The following is a 24,169-nucleotide window of genomic DNA, read 5'->3' as shown; positions in this document are numbered from 1 at the left end:
CATCAGAAGTAAACGGAAGGCAATATTAACGAAAAAATTTAATCATTGCCCCCCCAATTCATGCATCATTGAATACACATGTGCAGCCTAATTGTGACTGTGCTAATGGCACTGTGCACCAATAAACATGGACCATTATGCTTTAGATTTAAAGAAATTAAATTTTTCTGACAAAGTCACCTTCCATTTACTTTTGACGGCGAGTGTACATCAGTTGAGTAAGAAATGCCAGTATGACTAAAGTTGTTCCCTTAGTCATACAGTATTAAATAAAAAGGTGGAAGCTATATAAGTGGTTCCCACTAAAGCACTACAACCACAACTGCTTTACAACAACCAGGCTAATCTAATAATGCCAAGGAGCTCACTGAGCCTCAAGCGATCATGTTCCTGTGTTTTAAGAGCTAATTTATCAAGCCAAGCTACCGAGGCAGAAAAAGAACGGCATACAAAACTCAGTTACGTGCAATCTCCAGGAGCCCCGGAAAGTTGGGCATGTTGTGGTTTGTGCTTTAGTAATCTAATAGTCTATTCCGAGAACTACTATGCCGATTCAGGGCAGAAAGAGAGACTGACCGTTGGATCTCCTCCACTTCGCTGTCCCGTTCCATCCACGCCGTCGCCAGGTCGTAGTGGTTGCCCTGGCCATTGTGCACCGGGGCATTCTGCGGTGCCCCCCACAGAGAATTCCTCGGGTGAACATTTGTTCGAAATCAAAGAGCCCAAACCCCTCCCACAGCAAATGCAATGCACGTCGCTGCCTTACCTGATTTGTTGCGTCACCAAGCTCGGTGAAGACACGCTGTTCAAAGCTGACATTGTCCACTGCGGGAAGACCAAGAAAAAAAAGAATAAGCATCTTTAACCTTTTCATTACTGCCAACAAGCCCTGCTTTGACCACGAGCTGTAGAAACAACAATTCCTTTAAGATTTTAAGAGTGTGAGCTCTTGCTCATCACGTTTCGAGATTTCGTGGGGTCTGCTACCATCATGAGATCACAGCGCCATCTGTGGCAGCAACTAGAAAACAGCACATCTCGCACTGAGACTTGCAGCGCCATCTACAGTAGCACTGTAGAAACAACCACCTGCCACGTGCCAATGATGACGTCGCGGTCCAATATGGTGTGTTTCCATGAATGGAAGTCTGCCTGCGCTACTCGTGGGTGATATACAGTCCCGCACTATAAGTGGTTAGGTTGTAAGTGGCCTCCACTGTAGTAAGCCTGCTCACAAGCAGCAGAAAATAATGCGGGAATAATAAAAAAAACTAAATAAAATTCATATGTTCATCTATTTGTAAAACACACAAACACAAAATAATAAACATGCCCATCATTTTTGTTAAAAAGAATAATTTTAGACAATACATGTTTCACCTTGAGTAATGAACACACTCACATCCCCAATTTCAGGTAATTTTATAGGGTTTTCCAAGTAAATAGAGTATACATAAATCTCCCATTAGACAAATGCAAACAAAATAACACGACAAAAACTGCAGCACAAACTGCCTGCGGGACTGGTTCCAATAGGCGAGCCAACACGCGGGAGCTGTGCGACTCACTGTTGAGTTCAGAGTGTGCCCGTTCCGCCGTTCTCGCAGAGCGCTGCGATGCAATCCTCTGCGGGACATTGTAGAGGATCTGCACACACAACACCCCAAAGGACGGAAGGAGTCACCATGGCCGTACAGTGCCAAATGTCAGTTTGGGCATGCAGAGAGGAGAGGACAAAGCACAAGACACTTTAAAAGCAAACTTCTCATTCGGCGAACTTGTATACCAGTTGTGTGACACTAGGAAAAAAAAAAAAGCTCTGTGGCAGCTAAATCAGCAAAGAGTTATACCCCTGTCACACTAGCAAATTTAATGTCATTCGAATCGAATTACATTAGCACCTAATGTCATTAATCGACTGCTACACGGGAACATGTAATGTCATTAGGTTCGAATGACATTCGCCATCGAATGAGTTAGGGGAACTCGTTCGCATTCGATCTCGAACCGAATGCATACTCTGGACATCAGATACGCAGCAGGAACAAGCGGTGCGAAAAAATAATGTGCACACTGCCAAACCTATAAAGTGCATTTATTTAGTTCTGCTAAAAAAAAAGTTAATGTTGGTGTGAATCTGTTCACACTAGAGGCTGTCGTGGATAGCTATTACTCTCGGTCTCAGCAGCCTACAGCAGCGGCCGAGCGTGAAGCAGCGTCTTTCCCGCGACCGTCGGTCATTTTGGAATGCGTGATTCTTGCTGACTGGTGTGCCATGTTTGTTAAGCTCGAAGGTACTTAAAGACATAACTGAACAGTTCACCTTTTGGAAGTCATTTCCAAGCTCCGCGCGTGTCCGCGCGCCGTCATGTCAGCCATTTTGTTTGTTTACATTTACCGGATTTGTGGTTCACTTTGTACTTGGCTTGGCTTTTGATGGCTAAAGTGGTGCAGAATGGCCGGAAGTAATATTTTAAGCTTGTAATACGGCACACAAATGTTTTCACCCGCTTTTGAAACACTGCACAACAATTTCAAACATCTTTTATGCGCGCTGATGACGTTCGGTTGGACTATTTTTTTTCACTGATCGTCGATGCCATCATTTTCGAATTACATTACTTTTTTCCGTGTAGCACTGAAAGAGACCGAATGACATTCGATGCATCGAATGCCATTAGGTTCGAATGACATTAAATTTGCTAGTGTGACAGGGGTATTAGACACCATAACGGCAGATGTCATGCAGCTGTTGTACTTGGCAATAACTATTCTTGGCAATGGGTATCGTACAACAATGTGGGCACATCACATGCGTCCGACCATGAAGTATGAGCCACACCAAAGCAGAGGGGCCTGAAATCCCGGCCTTGAGAAAAAATGAATTTTTTCAGGTACTATGACAGCGTGGTTGGCAGTGATAGTCGCGCGAGCGAAATGATGAGAGACAAAAAAGAAAGAAGCATGAAAACAAAGCAAAGACTGCGACATGCACGCACCCCTTCATCGTCAGGGTCCAGTTCAGCGTAGTTGTTGTGTGGGTTGTTCACTTTCTCCAGGAGTTCCCGAGCCAACCGCTTCGTCAGGTGGTCTCCGTTGAGGAATGGGTGCTGCACGTTGCAGAGGGACAAGACAGAATTGACGATGAGGAGGCACCGGCGAAAGCCAAGTGCGACGCATCTGAATTCTAGCACAATATTTGCTCCCCTATGGCCACAGCCTTATGCGTGCAATAAACTGTTAGCACTGTTTTCAAACTAGTATGTCAGTTCCTGAGCATCGGTGCCTCTCAGTTATATTTAGTGTGGACTAAAAAAAGAAACTTCCTTCTGAAATAGCATGACTAAAGAAAACGTAAGCAATTAGCAACAACAATATCCTCATAGCCAGACCTGACTATGTAAGCTGTGAAGAACCTCAAGACCTTTTAACTTCCCAACTTTCTAACAGACAATCTGCTTAGTCATCATCATCATCAGCCTGACTTCACCCACTGCATGACCAAAGGCCTCTCCCATGTCTTTCCAATTAACCCTGTCCTTTGCCAGCTGCGGCCACTGTATCCCTGCAAACTTTTTTTTTTTTTAAGGCCGGGGGGGGGGGTGACTTTTAGAAATCGGCCTTCAGGTAATTCGGGCATTTCTTCCAGTCCTTTGAACACCAAATTAGTGAGGTTTTACTTGCTATCCTGTTACTTTTCGCTGCCAGTCATGTCAATTCACCGATTTCATTTTGCATGGCCACATCACAGGCTGCATACTACTGTTATGCTGTCTAATCAAGCACGTCAAATGTTTAAGGAATTTCAGTCTTGTTTTGTTTATTTAAGTTGCTGCAAAGACTGTACACTGTTTTAAGAAAAAGGCAACAGCATTTGCCTGCTTATCTTTTTGTGCAATATTTTTCTTACTGACCAGGTATTCGATATTCAATTCAATATTTGAATCCAATTTTTCTTCACATTCGTATTCCATTCGTATTTGAAAATTTCAATATTCGCATACCCCTAATACATACGTAAATATGTAAATAACAAATATATTACACTTTCTTCAGAGAGAAATTTTTACTTCAGATATTAGTGATAGGTCCGCTGAGGGACATCTAAAGACCCACTCTACTGCTTCTCTGCCAAGCAGTAGAAATGTAAACCTGTTTCACCAGAGCATCGATCACTGTGCGGACCTCTTCTCAAGGTCTGTCCACAGATACGGCTATAACTGGATATGGCTCAGTGAATAGTATCACAATGTGTACTGGGGTAAAAATTCTGTACATAAAAAAGTTAAGGACACTGTATCTACTTGCTAAGCATACTGATAAAGATGGCTGTATACCATTTCTGCCCACGGAGACTGCTGTAATTGAGTCCACTCATTTACCATCCTTCGTTTATATCAGTTTATCTCTGGTTCACAGTTTGTGACTGTCCTGAAAACTGCCTTAACCCGAACAAGAGCACTACTGAGTTGAAATAAAACACAACTGAAATCAAACACATCATCATCATCATCATCATCATCAGCCTGACTACACCCACTGCAGGGCAAAGGCCTCTCCCATGTCTCTCCAATTAACCCTGTCCTTTGTCAGTTGCCGCCACTGTATCCCCGCAAACTTCTTAATCTCATCCGCCCACCTAACTTTCTGCCGTCCCCTGCTACGATTGCCTTCTCTTGGAATCCACTCCGTTACCCTTAAGGACCAGCGGTTATCTTGCCTTCGCATTACATGCCCTGCCCAAGCCCATTTCTTCCTCTTGATTTCAACTAAGATGTCATTAACCCGCGTTTGTTCCCTCACCCACTCTACCCTCTTCCGATCTCTTAGCGTTACACCTATCATTTTTCTTTCCACAGCTCGCTGCGTTGTCCTTAACTTAAGCTGAGCCCTCTTTGTTAGCCTCCACGTTTCTGCCCCATAGGTGAGTACCGGTAGGATACAGCTGTTGTATACTTTTCTCTTCAGGAGTTGAAATAAAACACAACTGAAATCAAACACAAGTATCCCTTATCAACAAGAACACGTTCCTAGCATTTTCATCTTCAACTTCAATGTGCAACTAGTGTGGTTCATATTTCTGAGTAAAAAGATCACGCTAAGTATATATACACCAAGCATCGCGACTATACAAGGCACCTGTGAGTTTCAACAAATGAAAATGCTGGCGCGGAATTCCAGCCTGTCAACAGAGTCTGCCATCACTTGCCATGAGTAGCCGCTCGGCAGTGGGCCTCTTCTTGGGGTTCTTGGTGAGCGCCACCTTGACAAAGTGGTGGAAGTTCTGCGACCTGCACAAGACCGCAGAGAGAAAAGAGCAAGAACATGTGTAGGCAGTAGGCTTCAGGCATGCGGTTGCACTAAAGAATGGCACGAGCCAGAAGGCTACCTCCTGTCTGCTAATGTCTACTAGAGCAAAATGGTGGTTTGAGCTAGTTGGTGCATCTTCAAAATTTCACCAGCGCTGTGACTAGGAACAAGAACAGAGAAGGAAGACAAGGACAAGCGCTACTAACGACTGAAAGTTTATGCAAGGTTTGTGCTATTGTTGACAAAAGAGCCCGGGAACAGAAGCAAATAAGAGGCAAAAGAAAAAATAATGCATGCCAGGTGGATCATGAATCACCCTTTGTGCCATGTGCAGAGGGAGTGGTATAGGACATACCTTTTAAATACGGCAAGAATTACATTGGGCAAACCGGTAAATGCATAAATACACGCTTACGTCAGCATAAAACCTCTTTGAATGGTGCTCCTTCATCAAATCTGTCCCTTCATTACAGAGATTGTCATCTGAACAAACCCGGTGTGTCTAGTAAAAAAGCATGCCTTCCACTGCTTAAGAGGGCTAAGATTAAATTCGGACATCCAGATCAGCTGACTAGGGAGTTGTGTGAAGCCTATCACATTCACAAGAACAGCGACACGTGCGTTAGCACACCATCTGTACACTTACATGAGTGTGAAATTTTGTATCTAGATTCTTAACTTTCTTTTGCGTGCTTTTTGTGGGAAGCGCAGGCGCTTTGGGTTGTCAGTTGTGTGCATATAATCTGTGTTTTTTCAAATAAACTTTCAGTTGTTAGTAGCGCTTGTCCTTGTCTTCCTTCTCTGTTCTTGTTCTTAGTCGCAGTGCTGGTGAAGTTTTGATAATGTCTACTAGTACTTACAGTCATGCTGACTAATACATTTGTCGCAGAACGCGACTGTGAAGCGCATGGAAAGTTAAAAACACCAAAAGGAATGGAAGACACTGCAATTGTCATCCATTTCTTCCCTCTATCTTTAGGGGCTGTTTTTCCGCAACTTCGCCAACCCATGCTTTAAAAAAGCATGCTATGAGCTGCGCAGATGAGTACCGCAGAGCTTTCGCCACGGTCGCAGACATCCGCGTAAATGAAGCTCCAAACTAACTGCCACATAAATGACCACAAGTCAAAGGGGCGAACTCTTAACCACTCCACACTCCCAGGTGAGTTTCAGGAGCACCAGCAGCAATGACCCGATCGCGTGTGGAGAAACTCTAATCTGTCGTTCCTGAAACCTAGTATCTAGCCGTGCCTGAGGCAAGGAGGTCTAAGCCTTCACTTTCCCATACGGCAGCCTGTGTTAGCACAACTGTTAAATGCTGGCTTCCAGCTTATTCTGCACACGCTGGCATGCTTTGCATCTGCTTACAGAAACAACACCTTAAGTGTTTGTTCACTCACAATTTAGGGAGGTAACGTCAATGTTTTGAAATCTTGTTTTATTATTGCAGCCTTTTGTGCACGTATTTTTAATGGTGGCTGCATTACACTGTGTGTGGTAAAACTGTGGTCTGTGCTTCTATGCCTGCAAATGTAGCAGGAAATGTTTTTAGTCCTGTATAGCCATATGTCAATTTCGCCGTTAGATGTTCTTCAGTGTGCAAAATATTGGTGATTAAGTATTAGTATTCGTCTTATTGAATCCATGTCTATCAGTTACATTGAACCGGTATTATTACTTTTTACTAATATGTGGCATTTTGTGTTTGGAATTACTATGTATATTATGTATTTTGTGTTTACTGTATATTTTGTGTTTACAGTTTCTATGTATACTGCATGCTCTTATCTTCGTACAATTTTAATCGCAGCTTTGTATTATTTCTGCTGTTATCCGTTGCCAAGAGAAAACAAGGGCTAAGAACCGTTGTCAAGCTGCTCGAGAAGCAGCTTTTCGTTCTTATCCTTGCATTTATTTCTGTATTGAAAGAAATGCTAAATAAATTGATTTGAATTGAGTGTGCAAATAGTACTTCTTCACAACCAAATCAAATACAAACAGTTCAACTTTGCTACTGAACCGAATACGGATAGTGTATCAGAAAAACCGAGTCAAATACGAATCTAACGTTTTTACGAATAATAGCTACTTCTGAGAAAATTTTTAAGAAACAAATAATTGTGAAAAAGAATGAAGTACCGGCAGTGGCACTGCAATGCGGTGCTGCAACTTATGAAGCTGCAACTACAGCTGCCAAAAGACAAAGCATTACCTAACATACACTCGAGGGTACACAGCACAAAATCAGTATATTGGTTCTATGACCGTTGTGTCCTAAATATAGTAACGCAATCTTTTAATACTGATGACGGTAATAAACTAGCGCCACATCCGAGCAGATAAGAGGGGCGACAGCTAAATAGGAGCCATGTCCTCTGAGATTGGGTGCCAAAGGAAGCCTGAAGCCCGCCTGAATGTACTTGAGTCCTGCTGCTGCATCACGCAATCTTGGAGGCCATGTGTGAGCACCATGAATGCCGCCGCATGATACGCACCTATCTGCACCACCCAAATACGTGCAGATAGGTGGACCTACTTTAAGTGGCTGGCTAGCCCACACACTGCAGCCACATAAGGATACCAGAGTCAAAGTAGAAGCGTGGGAGAGTTGGTAGGTACTCATTGTAACTTGTAAGTCAGCGCTCGTGTTGTATGTTTCTTTCCGCCATCCTATTCTTGTCTGTGCTGTTTTAGAATGAATGAATACTAGAGTCGTTTAGCTAAACTTACAACCTCTTACTAGGCCGCCAATTGCCATGATGCCATACACCCATACATGTGCACACGCGTGCAAGGAAGAGGAGAGGCAGAGGGGGGGCCCCCGTACCACTTGACCTTGTCCTTGAGCTGGGGGGGCTTGAAGCCCGACTTGGACATGAGGAAGAGGGCGCGCATGGGGTGCAGGTCGAACATGGGGGGCTGCAGCTCGGCCAGCTCAATGGCCGTGATGCCCACCGCCCAGATGTCACACTGCTGGTTGTAGCCACCCTTGCGCTCCACGGCCGCCACCTCCGGGGCCATCCTGCAGCACACGGTCATCACACCCTGCTCACACTACCAGACAGAGCGCACCGTGTTTCTCCTACATGGCTCACTCCAGAGCATGCGCCATGCTGAACGGCATGTCGCCAGTCTGCGGCTGTTCGAGGTACTAATCCACTACTAATCCAATCTGCTAACTCATCCACTAATCCAATCGACTTATCCACCACCAGTCCACTTATCCTCATCCACTATATATGAGAGAAGCCAACAGCCACAGAAACCAAGGCGCACAGGTGATTTTTTTTTAATTTATTTATTCATTTTGTGGTGTTGATCAATTTAGAATATTACAGAATATGTTATCGCTTAAAGCTAACTGATTAGAAAAGCAGAAGAAAAAACAACCACATGCCGCCGGTGGGATCCGAACCCACGACCTTGACAAGAAACTTGACAACACAGGACTGGCACTCACCAGTACGGCGTTCCAATGAAAGACTTTCGCTTGCTGATGGTGGCTGTGATCTGGGCAGACACGCCAAAATCGGCTGAGGAGAGAAAGCGATGAGAAGGGGGGTGAGAACAGACCCTGACACAGCAGGCACGAATGCAGGAATCACGCCAGCTATCTAAGCTTGAAAAAACTACTGAATGCTTGTGGCACTTGAGTCTTGCACCTCATTATGCCAAGGTGGCAACAAAAATTGCCCAACCATAACTGCTCACCAACACAAACCTAACAAGCTCAAGCAACACCAAGATAAGCCTAGACAAAGCATCACTGCCGTGTTTGAAAACTGGCCACAGCCAGAGACAGTCAGGTGATGAAGCAAGAGAGGTTGCGTGGACACTAGTTACATCTCACCCAACCAGCATGTTACAGACAATGTAATAATGCCTTCATGCAAGATTCTTTAACTGCCTGGCTAGATGTTAAAAACAACTATTCTCATATTTATTTGGAGCAAAATACTCTACGAGCACTAACAGTACACTGTGGTGAGAACAGCAGCACGAAACACAATATTGTCATGCGGGGGTGACAATGCCTTCAACAAAAGAGGAGCAGACTGGTGTGACTTTGAAATGAACTCTTCATTGGGCTGACTTGCATCCACAAAGAATTGAATCTGGCAATGGCAGCAACGAAATACAGCAATTACAAACAACACTCCAAATAGAAGAAGACAAACTAGAGCCAGTTTCAATGCAAAAAACGTTTATAACTAAAATTAAATGGATCCATTGCCTATAGAATATTGCCTTTACCGACTACCTACTGCTTGACAACACATTTAAAATAAAAAATGTCAATACTCTCAACAATTCAGTTAATTTGTACATACTCTTCAGCGTTACCTAAATGGCCTGAACCTAAGTATTTGTGGACCTATCAGATACCATGCCCTAACTCTACCAGGCAAGCTGTTAAGCCAATTAAGATTTTAACCAACTTAAAACTGAACATGACAGAAGCCAACAGCCACAGAAACCAAGGGGCACAGGGGATTTTTTTTTAGTTAATTTATTTATTTTGTGGTGTTGATCAATTTAGAATATTACTTAATATGTTATCGCTTAAAGCTAATTGATTAGAAAAGCAGAAGAAAAAACAACCACTTGCCGCCGGTGGGATCCGAACCCACAACCTTCGAATTACGCGTCCGGTGCTCTACCTCTGAGCTACGGCGACGGCTGTCAAACCTTCTGCTTTCGGGGGTATTTATGTTTACAAGTAACCTAACCTTGAGAGTGTTCATCAGCGCCACCCACGTTCATAAGCGGCGGACGTAGAACGTCCTGATTTACCGCAGGTGTGACGTAGAACGCAAGGCATTTTAACCAACTCAAAATTGACTCGAGGCTGTACTGACCCTTCGATTCACAACTGTTGAAACACAAAAAGGGAGAGCGAGTGACAACAAAAGAGTGGCCACCCACCGAGCTTGACGTCGCCATCGTCGGTGAGGAGGATGTTGGCGCCCTTGACGTCCCGGTGCATCTTGCCCACAAAGTGCAGGTAGGCCAGGCCCTTGAGCGTCTCCCGACACATGTACGCTATCTGCTGCTCACTCAGGGGGCCCGTGACTGCAGGGGTGGGAAAGGAAAAATGCACCAATTACACTGAACTACAATCTGCAACACAGTGGTGTCTGGTGGAAACAAGGTGCCTCCTTGTATGGTGACATCAGCAATGCCTTGCTTGTGCTTTAAAACGACAAAGCATCTGCTCAACAACACAAGTTCCCTTTAAAGCTGCCGAAAAGTGCTTTCTTTTGAGGCACTGCGAAATGGCTGCAGGTCCAGAAGCAGCGCATGCAACCAAAAAAAAAGACTTAAGACTTAAACCCGGGACTGTATAGGATTAACCACCAGAAAAGCTCTTTAATATGATTACTATTCAGACATTCTTTTCCAGTCCTCACACCAAGAAAGATCAGAGTTTGAGCTAGCAGACCCACTGCACCTACTCATGCACCTGACATCCCAGCTTGGCTCTACAAATAACTGGCAGCTGTTCATAACGCACTACAGCATCTCCAAAGAGCCTTTATGGGTTCTAAATTGTAGCACTGTTTAGCTTCATCAGACACTATTTGCTTTTGCCTCATCTAAAGAGAGTATCTAATGGACCTGCAACTACGCCCCAAGGTACAGTAAGCCTTTGTGCAAAGTGGGACCACTACTGTTAGGACCACACGTCTCTTTGCTGCAGTCACAAGGGACGCAAGAAAAGGTGTGGCCCCCCACTGTGGTAGATGTCCTGCAGGGATCCCCCGCCGCAGTATTCCATGCAGATCCAAAGCTTGTCCCGCCGCAGGTAGGAGCCAAAGTAGGCCACGATGTTCGGGTGCCGGCAGTCCTTCATCATCAGGATCTCCTGCTGGATGACCCCAAACTCGTCCCCTGCGCAGTGTGCCACCCCCCCCAGGATGGGTCAGTGCCGATGAAGCTGCGAAATTTCATGGCTCCAAGTTGTGCGCTGTTTGCCCCAGTAGTATCTAGAATTCTAGGCTAAACTTAAAAAACTGAGCATGGTAATGTTCAGTTCTGAAAAAGAAACACTGCGACCAGCCAACCTTGCTGTTCACGAGCCAAAACTGCAACCATGTACAGATTTTTCTATATGAAAGTAGACAGTGTCGCTACTTCCCCAAATGCTAGTTTGGATCTGGTTTGGTGCAATCGAAAACTTCAAAGGGCCATCCTAAAAGGGCTACCTTTCGTATTTAAGCCATTACCACAACCACACAGTTGAAAAAGCCCATCCTTTTCTTCTAAAACCAAAAAAAGACTGCATTATGAAGCAGAACATAAGCGTACAACCTACACATAAGCGTACAACCTACACAAACCAAGAACCTCCCCTCCTATGAATCCTATGAATTCTGTAAGCCTGCAATTTGGGCACACTGAAAAACTGCTTAGTAGCACTGGCTGCTATGCAACTACATAACATGAAATAATTTGCAGAAAGTTTCCCCTGCTTTTGTGCTTGTTCCCAGCCCTTCAGAAGAAGTAAAAAGGCTCACAAGTTCCTGGCAACACTTACCTAAGTGAAAATTTATTTGTGCAACTATAAATTACAACTTTCTTTGGAGCGCTTCCTCCAAAACGCACCAGTTAATATTGCTAGCAATCTGCAGTTTTTGTTTGCTGAAGGGGCGAGAATTTCCCCACACCCTCTTGCCAATCAACGGAAATGCCTTGGAGACAGTGCGGCCCCTTACAAAATGCACGACGACAGCGGAGGAATTAAATGCACAATATTGTGCATTTGCCCTTTGCCCGCATACAAAGTTTATGCTTGGTTTTTTTCGACTTAAGTAACAAGGCTTCCAGTCGCAGCATGGTTTGGTGTGAATGCTGACAACCTCCCCTTTATGCCGACTAATATATTACGCTGTGAAGACATTATGGTGGACCTAACCGACTTCTGTATTCGTGTGTGAGCACCATGAACCAAGTAGGATCGCGTAACTCAGCTGAGATGTTCTCAGCAGCACAGCCTCCCAGTTGAATGCGATCACCTGCTAAATACAAAGTGGGGTGGGGGTACTAGCGCATTTAGGAGCTTCAGTGCAAAATCATGCAGTGCCACTGCAGAGGTCACAAATCCACGGAGTACTGCAGCTCCTATTTCGCCCATTAAGATAATCAAATACGTTTGATATGAGGATGAAAACAGTGATCTACTGATGCCCCTTTCAGATTGGGTGGAATCATGTTACTAGGCAGAAAGCTTTTTAGCTACACTGAAGATACTCGCAAGCCAAACCCTAATGCCCACACAAGACAATGTCAAATACCCCAATAGTTAATTCCGCTCCTCCGATCACACAGTTTTCAAGCACAAATCTTGTCTTCTATAATAAAACATCCGTTGTCTGAAGCAAGTAACCTTCGCAAACTATATACATGGGAGGTCTTCAAAAGTCGAAACTTGGAAATGAATAACAGTCGGTACATTATTACTCTACCATCACGTCAATGATAAGTGGCCCAATGAAAAGAATAAAGCTCAGGTCAAGCTTTAAGAACCCATATACAGGCAAAGTTGGGTGTATGTGGGTAATAAATGCCCACATACATACACATGTGGATGTATATATATGGGTTCATAATCAATCGCCTACATACGCGCGTTTAAACAGTTTAGCTGCTTCAATATCAGTGTTAAACATTGGGGAAGCAACACAGGCTTACAAATGAATTAGAAAACAACCAAATGCAGCTGTTAAGCACACTGCAAACTCAATCACCGATGTTAATGATGCAAGTCGAAGTCACACGCACACTACGTTAGCAGCTGGAGCTACCAGCTACGGTTACCAGCAAGCTGCATGCCAGTGCCTGCCCTTCAAACTCAAGACCTGTGGTTCAATGCGAGAAGCTAGCATATTAGAACATCAGCACTCTGGATGCAAAACTACAGCGGCAGCAAACCAATAACCAAACACACACAAGAGAAGAACTCACATGTCCCATATCGCCAACCTAGAAGAGAACAGCATCTGTAGTGCACACAGCTGGAGCAGTGGAGGAGACTTTTCAATCCCCCACTTTGAACGCTGGCTCAAATGTGCAGTGGAATACCAAAATGAATACAACTCTACATAGCGGTTCAAGGTCAAATGTTAAAGGTCAATACTAACGGACAAAAAAAATCATCAGTACGCAGGATCTCAAATGCTGACAATGCCGAAAGCCAGACTTCGATCCCTACATAGCTGCACACCGATCGCCCAGAATTAAATAAACAAAACTTGTAAATCCTACAGGAATAAAATAGTTTGGTACATACAAGGTTATGGAATAAAGAGATCCAGAGCGAAGGTTTGCTACATGTCCTCTGAAGATGCTTGCTAAGAAAGTTACAAAAAGGTATGCAGAATTGCACAAAGCTTACTGCAGCGAAGAACACAATAATGTCACCTATCTGTACAGTGAACACCTAACATTCCCAGTGGGGTGATTGTTTGGGCGTGTTGGTGAGAAATTCCAAAAACTTGCGAAGTGCACAAACAGACGGGACATAGAAAGAAGACGTTGCACGCACGAGCGCTCGTATGCGTAGTCTTCTTTCTACGTCCCGTCTGTTTGTGCGCTTCAAGTTTTTGGAATTCCCAGCAGTTTCTGACTTAAAGGAACAAACAAGCCTAGAACAAACAAACAAACAAACAAAGAAACAAGCCCATTTAAAACAACGCCCACGGGATGGCGACACTCAAACAGACAACCACGCAGCATAAATCCACTAACAAGCCCAGAGTATTTTCATAGACGCAGTAATATTTACACATGTAGTAGTATCTCAATTGTGTATTTTTAACCAGTAGAGTTACGCAGTGCGATACAAGTGAAACATCAGTGGAGGTGCTCAGGGCATTGTGAACCTCTCTGATGCCTCAGTGTGAATCAAACGCAGTATGCCAGCATCTTTGCACGCTGCTCGCAAGATAAGCTGTTAACTTTATGTCCCTTTTTGTGCACAAATTACTGGAAGTACCACACACAACAGTACCAGAGAGAGTCAAGCGTGACCTCCTCAACCTGCTTAGCCACGTGCCAGTACTGCAACTATATAACATGATCCACAGCTCTTCACGCTTCATGATACCTCCTGTCATCAGGAAGGAATAATCAGCAAGGTTCCTCAGCTCACGCAGTTCTCAGCGAAAGTGCTAGCTGTACAAACCTGCAAAAATCTTTTGGGCCACACAATAGCAGAAGCTTAGCTGCAAGCACATACAACCTTTAGCCACGATTTTTGGGTGTAGGTGTGTATTTATGGGGCCTTCTTGGAAGATCCCATTAGGGGAAGATGGGAGCAGTCCTATTTGCATAACGATTTCCCAAATTTTTTTTTCACAAAATGGGGCACTAATATGGTTTTCCCATAAAAAAAAATGTCTCGTTTGGGGCGGATGCGACACGGCAACACCCCCCCTTAAGTTCGCCCCCTGCTCCAATAACTGCCCACATACTGGCTCTCCCCAGAGCCTCTACTGCTCACTCAACCCCTACAAAGCAGTTAGGCGATAGCTGTCATTGCGCACGATATGTGGTCCATGTCATTTTCACTGAGACCACGAAAACCGTCACTCTGTCTTCAGTACTGTATACCTCGGCCAATGGTGTCGTCGTTGGTGACGGAAACAAATGTTTTCCTTCCAAGGAAAGTCAGCTGGATTATGAAAACATTACATATGCCTCGACGCTGCAAGCGTAAGTTGGCTGTTCGGAATAGAACTAAGCCAAACGCACGCAAGGGTACGGAGCCATCGGCTAGGCCTGGTGACGAGCTTGGATCAAAGGGCCCTTGAAATTGCCAAAGTCTTGCATGCACCGCCGCTTCGATCAGTCGCGAGCCTGATCAAGCCGGCCTTTCGTGAACGACGGTTGGCAGGGAAAAAAAAACTCGCTGCAGCAGTTCATCATTGTGACGCAGACAGATGGCGTGACAATCTGCCCAGACGGACATTCCGATGCAATCCGCGCCATCTGTTAAAACACAGGACAGTTTCGCAACTGGCACAGTAAAGTAGGTTCCGGTAATGAGACCGTCGCAGCGCGTGCCAAATCTGGCTCGCACAAAACGCAGTCACTATGGCCAAAAGACAAGAGGTCAACCATTGCGCGCCGCTCACCTGGCTCCAACTTGATGACCTTGATGGCCGCCATCTCACCGGTGGATAACCTCTTCGCCTGAAACGAGAACAGGGGGGAGAGGGCACATAAGATGTGCTGTCGGGAAGACGGTACTACTGCGTATTTCTTCTAATCTCGCGCAAAACAGAAAAACAGGCACGCAGGTCAATGAGTCACGAGAGCAGCGCAGCAACCAAAACCTCCTCCGGGGCAGCCCCCTGGTAATGGGGGAGCGATCTCGGAGACGGATCGAATGCGGCCAATGCCGACGGTCAACTACTCGATGTAGAGATCGAGTAGCCTAGGCCGCGCGAAACGGTATGCCATCCCTGCCACTGCAGGCAGGCATCACTTTATTCGTGTTCGTCAGTGCTTATATCCAGACCGTTAGAGTAAAGCCGCTGAAAACGGATGCTGAGGGAAGGGAAAAGCTGAGATCAGGCGAGAAGCCACAGTCATAAGTCATCGTCCAGCTTTATTTATAAACGTAACATCTGCACTGCCAGCAATACCGTAATGATTCACTATGATGCTACAGGAAACTACAAAGGGGCAACAGCGCTGTGTCCGTCCCCTTCTTTCTCTTGTACCGTCTACACAGTGGTGCTGTTCCCTGATGATGATGATGAATTTTTATGGCGCAAGAGCTTCTGTGGCTAAAGAGCGCCATGACACGTTTTTCTTTTCTTCCACTCAAGGTGGGGTCAAAGACCCATTTCCCATTTCAACCTAAAGAAGCCGAGCACCAAAAAGGGGAAAGCTTGTACCCACTCTATCACCGGTGGTTACCAGGCGGCACTGGGGATCGAACCTCGCTTCTCCCGCATGTGGAGGCACTGTTTCTTTCTCTGGCAACAGTTAATCCAGCTGCTGACCCGAGCCTCAGTTTGGGCAGGTCGTCAGCCATGTCGGGACACTCATGAAACGGGGTGTTTATATCTGACGTCAACACGAGCCTCATCACGCAGAAACACAGCTGTGCCTGGAAGCCGAAAAAAACTAAAGACGTGATTTGTCTCAAGACTCCTATTGCCGCCTTATAGTCGTTTACAAACGCATTCTTGATGAAACCTCGAAAACTTTCGACTGACGGACTAAACACCTTACAAGGATTGCAAGCGTACAAGTACAGCAAGATGCCAAATTGGCACAGTTCCTTTTTCCAAGCGCATTCCGGAGAGCTTAACATATACACCAGCCATATAAACACCGGAGCCATTTTATCTTTTGGAAAGGAGAGCACACCTCTCCCACCTTCTCCAGAAAAAAAATAACTATAATTAACTATAGATACTGTAAGTGTCTCGCGAGTTACAAGTGCGTCCCCCAACTTGGAGGTGCCCAGAGCATGCCTCCCTTCCTGGATGCACTACAGCTCTTCGCAGAACTGAGGATATTCAGCCTGCTTGTGCCTTCTGCACTTCGAAAAATTTGTGTGGGATCTAAAGTTGCTCAGCCCACTTGCGCTCAACTACACGAGTCTCCATAACAGAAAGTTGTTAATCCGGCATTGGATGCCAGCTTGGCCTTGTTGCAATCTCACAAAGCAGCTCCGGGAAGTATAGCCGAATATATGAAGACCAAGAGCACAATAACATAACCATTTATTTGAGCTCTACTGAGGCACATTATTCGCTTTTCGCTCCCCCACCTAAAGTGCCGCCATTGCCATCAATGGCGATAGCCTCAACGATTAAATGAGTTGGAACAGAATATCCACATTATCCAAGCCCAGCTCCAGTTCCTTTGCCCGAACAGAGTGAACTCCAAATAGACGACTGCCAATTTAGAAGCGAAAGGAGGAAGTCTACGTTGGGTTGCATCCAAGCTATAAAGATATCCGACGAAGAAGACATAGTACAGAGAGCTGGCTCAATCTTCAAAGAATCTATCACATTTTTTTCAAAAGTTTTTCCGCTACCTGACGAAGCCGAGCTAGTTAGACCCATGGAAACCCATTATAAAAAGCATTCATTATCCGACAGCGCTGCGGATTCGAACCCATATTAAGTAAACACTGACAGGCTTCACTACCAAGTAAATGTTGATTAATTACGACGAAGTGGGGTTATTTTAATGCGTGCTGACATCGCACAAAACAAAGGCTGCGCATTTCGTCTCCAACAAAATGCAACCCCGGAGGCTGGGATTTGTCCCAGCCCGTGCTCAGTGGTAGAATGCATGCAATGCCAGGAATGGAGGACAGGGGCAGAGAAGGTTACAAGGAAAGGAAAGGCGCAGCGAAATGTCTCTCTGCGGGCAGACACACCATGTGGAAAGGAATTAGGGGTGTCAAAGGGAGTGAGAAAAAATTCAGGGGGTACTTTGGCTCTCTAAAGTGCTGCAAAGCATTTCCTGGCGCACTGTTTGTTTTTATTTACTTTTTTGCATATTTTTTTATTTTTGCTCCTTTTCTTATTTTTATTGTTTTTTATTTCTATTTTGATATCTTTTTTATTTTGTTCTTATTTTATTTTTATTTTCCCTTTTCTTGACTTTATTCCTTTATTTTATTTATGAAACCCATGCATTCACTAGATGCGCCTTTATTCATGCTCGAACCTTGAGCCTTCGTGGCGTCTCCGCTTCAAATGCCAAAGGCCGTGGTTTGATTCCAACGCTCGGCGCAGTTTCTTTTTAAGCAGTGACACCGAAAGGCGACAAATCTGCCGACACGGCTGTCGACACGGCTGCCCACGCGTCTGCTAACGACAGTATGAGGCATTAAAGGCTTTCGCCTTAATAAATGCAGGGCCGAGAATGCAGACCCGAACAACACAGCGTGCACAGATATTTTAAGCCAGGTCGTCTGCTCCTTATATGCATGCGAACTCCGTAAGAACGGGAAAAGTGGGGAGGAAAAAAAAAAATAACCGCTCCCGAGCTGACGCTAAGGATTACAAACGGTCCGCGCAGGGCGGGTATACGATGGCCGTCCTTGCGGCCTGATGAATGGTGCGTAATGATACGGACGCGGCGACACCTTGCGGCCGCTCATGCGTCTCCCCCTTGACGAATGACGCGGAACGACTTGGCCCGGGGGGACTGGAGAAGCCGTGCGCGCCATCAATTTTCACGCCGCGGAGCCGGGGCTAGGGTCCCAGGCCCGTCCAATCTGTCTTAACGGGCAGAGGGAGGGCGTTCAACCGCTTCGGTACGAGGCGCCCCCTGAAAATCTCAGCTGAAATTTCGACATCACACGTCCTTGCTGCCCTTTTCAACTGGACACGCCCTTTCCGTATCGGAGATCTCTTCGGTCTCAAATCACGCGCAAGCGATGAACACACACCGAAGACGTCGTCTTCAGAGTTCCAGCTAGGGCTGCTAATGGTATCAGTTGCTTAGTTTTAGTTCAGGTTTATGATGGTTTAACGTCGCCATGAGGAACGCCGTAGTGAAGGGCTCCGGAAATTTCGACCACCTGGGGTCCTTTAACGTGCACTGACATCGCACAGCACACGGGCCTCTAGAATTTCGCCTCCATCGAAATTCGACCGCCGCGGCCGGGAGCGAACCGGCGTCTTTCGGGCCAGCAGCCGAGCGCCGTAACCACTGAGCCACCGCGGAGGGGCCGTATCAGTTGCAAAATTTAAACAGCAAGAGCAAACTACCAGTCAACATGAGATGTGCGGGCCAACGGATTGTCGGGTCACCCGGCAGCGAAAACGCGTACTATCCGCGTCAAACTTGCACAGGGTGCCCGATAACGCTCACTTTGTATCTAGCGACCGTGGCTTAGCAGACGACGAAAAGCGAAATCACACGCTGGCTAGTGGCTTTCAGGTAACTCCATAACGAGCCAAATTTGATAACGTGTCTGACCTGCTAGACCTAAGGGCATCAGTAAAAAAGTAACAGGAGTTTTCCCACAGTTCGTCCCTGCTGAAAAAAAGTTGTATGATGCAATAAACTCATACAGTTAGCATACAAAATCATAGAATTATAATACAAATCATTGAAAATGATTATACAAATGTCATACATTTCTGCAAAATCATAGAGTCATCATACAAATGCCATAGAATATCATACAAATTGTATGATATTCTATGATGAAGCGTCTATGAGATTATTGCATCATAGTACTTTTTTCAGCAGGGGTGGCCTGGCTTAAGAGCCGGCTAAATTTGAAATAAATAAATAAATTTAACTATAGTCAGGTACGACTCGAGTCTGCAGCGAAGCTCTGCCCACATTCGGGACAGCCGAACAGAATTCCTCCGTGACAAAAAGCAGACCGCTGTTAAACCATTAAGTTCAAAAATGTTGATGCCTCTGGCTTCTTTGGTACAGCCAAACACTAAAAAGCTGATTCTGTTCACAGTTGTTATTAGCCAGCAGAGTAATGCAGGACACAGCCGTGGACCGTAGGCCACTGATACCAACCGCTTTTTTTTTTTTTTTTTTCAAGTTACTGCTGTTCTAGCTGAGGATGCGAAACAACCTGCAGCGTTTTCAATGAACGAGTGAATGAATGAATGAATGAATGAATCAATCAATCAATCAATCACACCAAACTGATGAGCTTGGCTGGTTACTGCGCCCTACGTGAAAAGGCACAACAGCAGAGGCTCAAATAATACTAAAGGCCGGTTCACATGCAAGCGACTGAGCGATTGAGCGGCGCGTCGCAGCGACGACTCAAAACAGGTTTTTCCGCCGCGGCGACAGGATTCGCTAGCATTTTCGCTGGCATGTGAAACAGGCTTTAGAGCAAAACCAAAGAACTTAACGCAGCGAAAAGAAGTGACATAAATCGATGGCAATAAAAAATAATGGCAGAACAATTATGGTCACATGAGCTAAAAAAATAGGGACATAGAGCAAGCAAAAAACAACAGCGCTGGTACTGCAACGCATGCTTGAAACTATAGCATACACCGCGTGTCGACAGTTCCCGCAAGACCTACGTTAACCTACAAATTCATAGGATAAAAGCAAATTACATCGTGCGTGTACAAGGCGCTCAAGTGTCTGACGCTCTCGCTCGGAGCTGCACGGAAGTAGAGGCGCTGCGTCGAGACGGGCGCGACCTCGTGACGGATCGTGTTGGGACGATGATACCGGCGGGACTCGCGTAAACATGACGCGTCTCATCTGCCAAGTATGATCGATAGCGCAGCTGACGGCGGCCAAGTATGCACTACTTGAGCCGAGCTTCCAGGGTTAGCGAATAAGAGTTCGCTTGTCAGCACTGGCGCGGAATGCAAGCCTTTCGTGCCCGCGTCACGTGATTACACCCTAGACACGAATAAGCCCCTATGGGAGTAAACGAGGAATATGTCCTCTAGTGCACTCGCCTAGTTCCGGAGTAGATTTCGATCACTAACATACAGAATGCTACTTTTGACAACGGAACTGTATTCCCGCAAAGCATAGGAACTCGATTAAGTTAACAATGGCGAACAGAGGAGATCGAAACCTCGGTTCAAACCTTCGTAAGTTTTAAGACTTCGGTTGTTTTGGAGAGGGAATCCGTTTCCACTGCCAACCTAAGTATTCCGTAGTTTTAGTGATTAAAATATAGCCCAGCTGCATGGGCAGTACATTCTGCCCCTTAGAGGACATATTACCATTTTTACTCCTCTCGTGTTGAGAGTGTTCGGCAACTGAGACTCTGAAACCAGAAGAAGCGCTAGGGATTTCGCAGCGTATTGAATATTGCAAAGGAAGGCGTCCCAAACGGTTTCCCAGCTAAATGCCCAATTCTCCCTGCGACTAAAAGCGCACCCATCCCTACCTGTTATCTATGTTTCAGTGAGTGCTGGTTCGGCGCATGCAGCGTACACAGATACACGAACGCGCGGTACAAAGCAAAGAGGAGCCTTCAATTCCCGCCAAGTCTTATCCGCAGTCCCCCCAATCAGGTTCCACGTTTCGTCACTATTTTTATTTCCCCGGCAATCAGCAGCGCGCAGCGGCCGCTGATGAGGGCGCACCGACCGCTCAGCTCCCGTCGAAGCTTTGACCCCCCCCCACTCCACCGCCCGTTGCACTACTACCAGGAAGGAAACAGGCGCGGACTGAAAAATACACAGAACCGTTGCACTGTTCGACTTCGCGCAGCTCCCAGTCGTCAAGGTAATTGGTCGACCTATTGTGATAAGCCAGTATAGTAAGAAACCAGAGCCACTGTTCGAAAGTATACGCTGCACATCGCCTCTCCTGATTGGACCGGAAACGGCAGTTCCTTGAAGATCGTCCAATCAGCAGGGCTCAAAACAAGCAGCACCACCGGCAACGACTCACGAAGAGTAGCTATGCTCGGAACTAAACTACGAAACCCTCGAGACGTAGCCCCTCCCCCTCCCGAAGGCGAAGTCGGGGTGCAGCGGCAGTTGACGCCGTGGCGGGAGGCCGGCCAAGTTTTGAGCGCTCGGCGCAGGGGAGAGGGTGTATAACACGTGCAAAGCGACGGCGGCCTTGGCTGCTCCCCCTCCCTCCTCCTCCTTGTTAAGCGCACAGTTCGCAGCCAAACACGGCAGTGGACAACAAGGCACGAGGAGAAACAGAACGACGAAAGAACAAAACAAGAGAAGCACTTGATGCGGGCCACGTGGACATGACAGCGCAGTGGCGAAGGCGACCACAAGGAAACACGCGAAGCGACACGACCCGAAGATGAGCAAGCTGGCTATATACCTTCGGATCGCGTCAGACAGCGCATATGACGGGTGCGGTGCTAAGTATATGCCTATACTACAAGCTAAGGAATAACGAAAGGGACGTTTCGTTAGCACGCAGTTGACGATTACCACTAAGTGCTGCGAGTGACAAACGTAGTAGTTTTCCTCCAAACACACGGACGATACCCTTCATGCCGTTTCTAGTTAATCACAAGCAAAACTACCTTCGTGTCTCGGCTGTGAACTACAATGGTCTTGCTTTTCTTTCACGTTGCTGTTATCCGTACAGTCGGGGACAAAAGTCTCCGGACCACGTGTTCCTCTAACGAAGCCGATAGCACTGCTATTAGTCGGCAGCTGGAGACCCCACTTGTGGAGGTAAAAGTTACATTTTTGTTCTTTCATCTCCACAAGTGCGGTCACCAGCCGCTGTCTGATAGTAGAGCTATAAGCTTCGTTTGAGGAACACGTGGTCAGGAGACTTTTGTCCCCGACTGTACATGTTGTACAGGGACAATTATTCTGCACAAGCCCGATTTTCACTGTTCTTGCCGACGGTGCTGCTGTTTACGGGGGCCGCTGATGTGACATTAGCCCCGCCCACAACGCAGCCCACTCTCGCTACGGGTTTACCGTGTTTCCAGAGCTCTTTTATGCGACGCTGCGTAGCAAAAAAAGAAAAAAAGATACAAATGCGTAAGCAGCAGGCCATCCCGAAAGACTCGTGGCGGGTTGCTTTCTCCTGGATCAAATCGCGTGTTCGTCGATAAAGCGACACTAGGGACCCGCCATATAGGCGATCGAACCTCACAGATAAGCGCAAATGCGCCGTGACAACAAGCTGTCGGGCCCGTAGTCCTCTGAAAGCGCACGATGGTCCACTCCCCCCAAATCAATAGATGCCAAGGATGGGGACATCAGACCGCTACCAACCGCCTCTGCGTCCGGTGAACGGGTAAAGGTCTTATTTGCAGGACCACCGCCAACAAAAGCGACAAAAATTACATGACTACGGTACCAGTGGCCAATATAATGGGCCACAATTAACACACGTGTGCCATGACAAAGCTGCCGGCAAAGAGCGCGGCCGTAGCGTGTTTACAAGAAAATCACTCAGCGGAGAAACAGCCACATTTGTTCAGTGTGCCCGGCGATCGTCTGGGGACCGCGGAACTGATCAGAGAGAGAGGAAGGAAGCAAAGTTGAGAAGAATAAACATGTATTTTGCGCGTTGCCTGATGGCTCGTTTTGAACAACGGGCCTTCCAACTTGAACGCCAGACGAGCTGAGTTAACCCGAGCTGCTGCTTCTTCTGGCATACCGAAGAGGGTAAAGTGTCTGCTGCCTTCTTCGTGGTCGCGCGCGGTTTTTAACCTCCTTTTTTATTTCTAGTGGGACTCCTATACTGGGAGAGGCGTCCCTATGCATACGACACCTGCGACATCTCCGAGTTGACCTTTTTGCGAATCGTCCTCCGACAACGCGCCCCGGAGTCCGTGCTCCAACCTTTCATACGGCATGCGTGAATACATCCTGCATATGATGCGCGAAACTCATAAACACCCCTACGACTGCTGTCATACAGCCATGGTCGGGACCCGGTGCGACAGGCGGCTTGTGCAAACTCGCGACGGGCGCGTGGCAGACTAACAAGGCAGACGTAAGAGAGCTTTTCGACAACTTTTTTATCGTGTATTTTTTTTATACGTGGGAAACGTGCCAAACATGTTCGCTGCGCCAGGTCGGCCTTAGACATTCGAACATGGTTCTGAAAAATTATAAAGAAGAATCGCAGCAGCGACCAGTGACGTGAGAAGGATGTTTTCTTTCTAATTGTTTTACGGCGTTCAACGTTCCGAAGTGACCCACGCTATGAGGAACGCCGTAGTGGAGGGCTCCGGGTAATTTCGACCATCTGAGGTTCCTTAACGTACACTGCCACCACACAGTACACGGGCTTAGCATTTCGCTTTCATCGAAATTCCACCGCCGCGGCCGGAATCGAACCCGCGTCTTTCGGGTCAGCAGCCGAACACCGTAACCACTGAGCCACCGCGGTGGCTCATGGTAAATAGAAGGTGTTCCGAAAGGATTGC

The 24,169-nt window shown here is 46.4% G+C and overlaps 1 protein-coding gene across 14 annotated transcripts in view; it reads right to left on the bottom strand.

Moving 5' to 3' along the window:
- Positions 1-24,169, bottom strand: part of hppy (MAP4K3-like protein hppy) — a 180,378-nt gene that overhangs the window by 66,771 nt on the left and 89,438 nt on the right. For 11 of the 14 annotated variants that reach the window (XM_089558648.1, XM_089558649.1, XM_089558651.1 and 8 more), the window contains exons 2-12: positions 15,447-15,504; positions 13,276-13,293; positions 11,047-11,202; positions 10,237-10,383; positions 8,771-8,843; positions 8,138-8,332; positions 5,210-5,291; positions 3,000-3,110; positions 1,569-1,647; positions 767-825; positions 577-665 (exon numbers count right to left, since the gene is read on the bottom strand). In XM_089558648.1, coding sequence (XP_089414774.1) covers positions 577-665; positions 767-825; positions 1,569-1,647; positions 3,000-3,110; positions 5,210-5,291; positions 8,138-8,332; positions 8,771-8,843; positions 10,237-10,383; positions 11,047-11,202; positions 13,276-13,293; positions 15,447-15,504 — 1,067 coding nt within the window. The remainder of the gene's footprint in view (positions 1-576; positions 666-766; positions 826-1,568; positions 1,648-2,999; positions 3,111-5,209; positions 5,292-8,137; positions 8,333-8,770; positions 8,844-10,236; positions 10,384-11,046; positions 11,203-13,275; positions 13,294-15,446; positions 15,505-24,169) is intronic. The other 3 variants (XM_089558650.1, XM_089558653.1, XM_089558662.1) reach the window with 1 other exon arrangement.

The sequence above is a fragment of the Amblyomma mixtum genome, chromosome 8 (genome assembly GCF_055824585.1).
Source record: "Amblyomma mixtum isolate Tamu chromosome 8, ASM5582458v1, whole genome shotgun sequence".
NCBI classification, from domain to species: Eukaryota; Metazoa; Arthropoda; class Arachnida; order Ixodida; family Ixodidae; genus Amblyomma; species Amblyomma mixtum.
The sequence above is the reverse complement of the archived record's forward strand: the minus strand, read 5'-3'. Positions and strand labels throughout refer to the sequence as shown.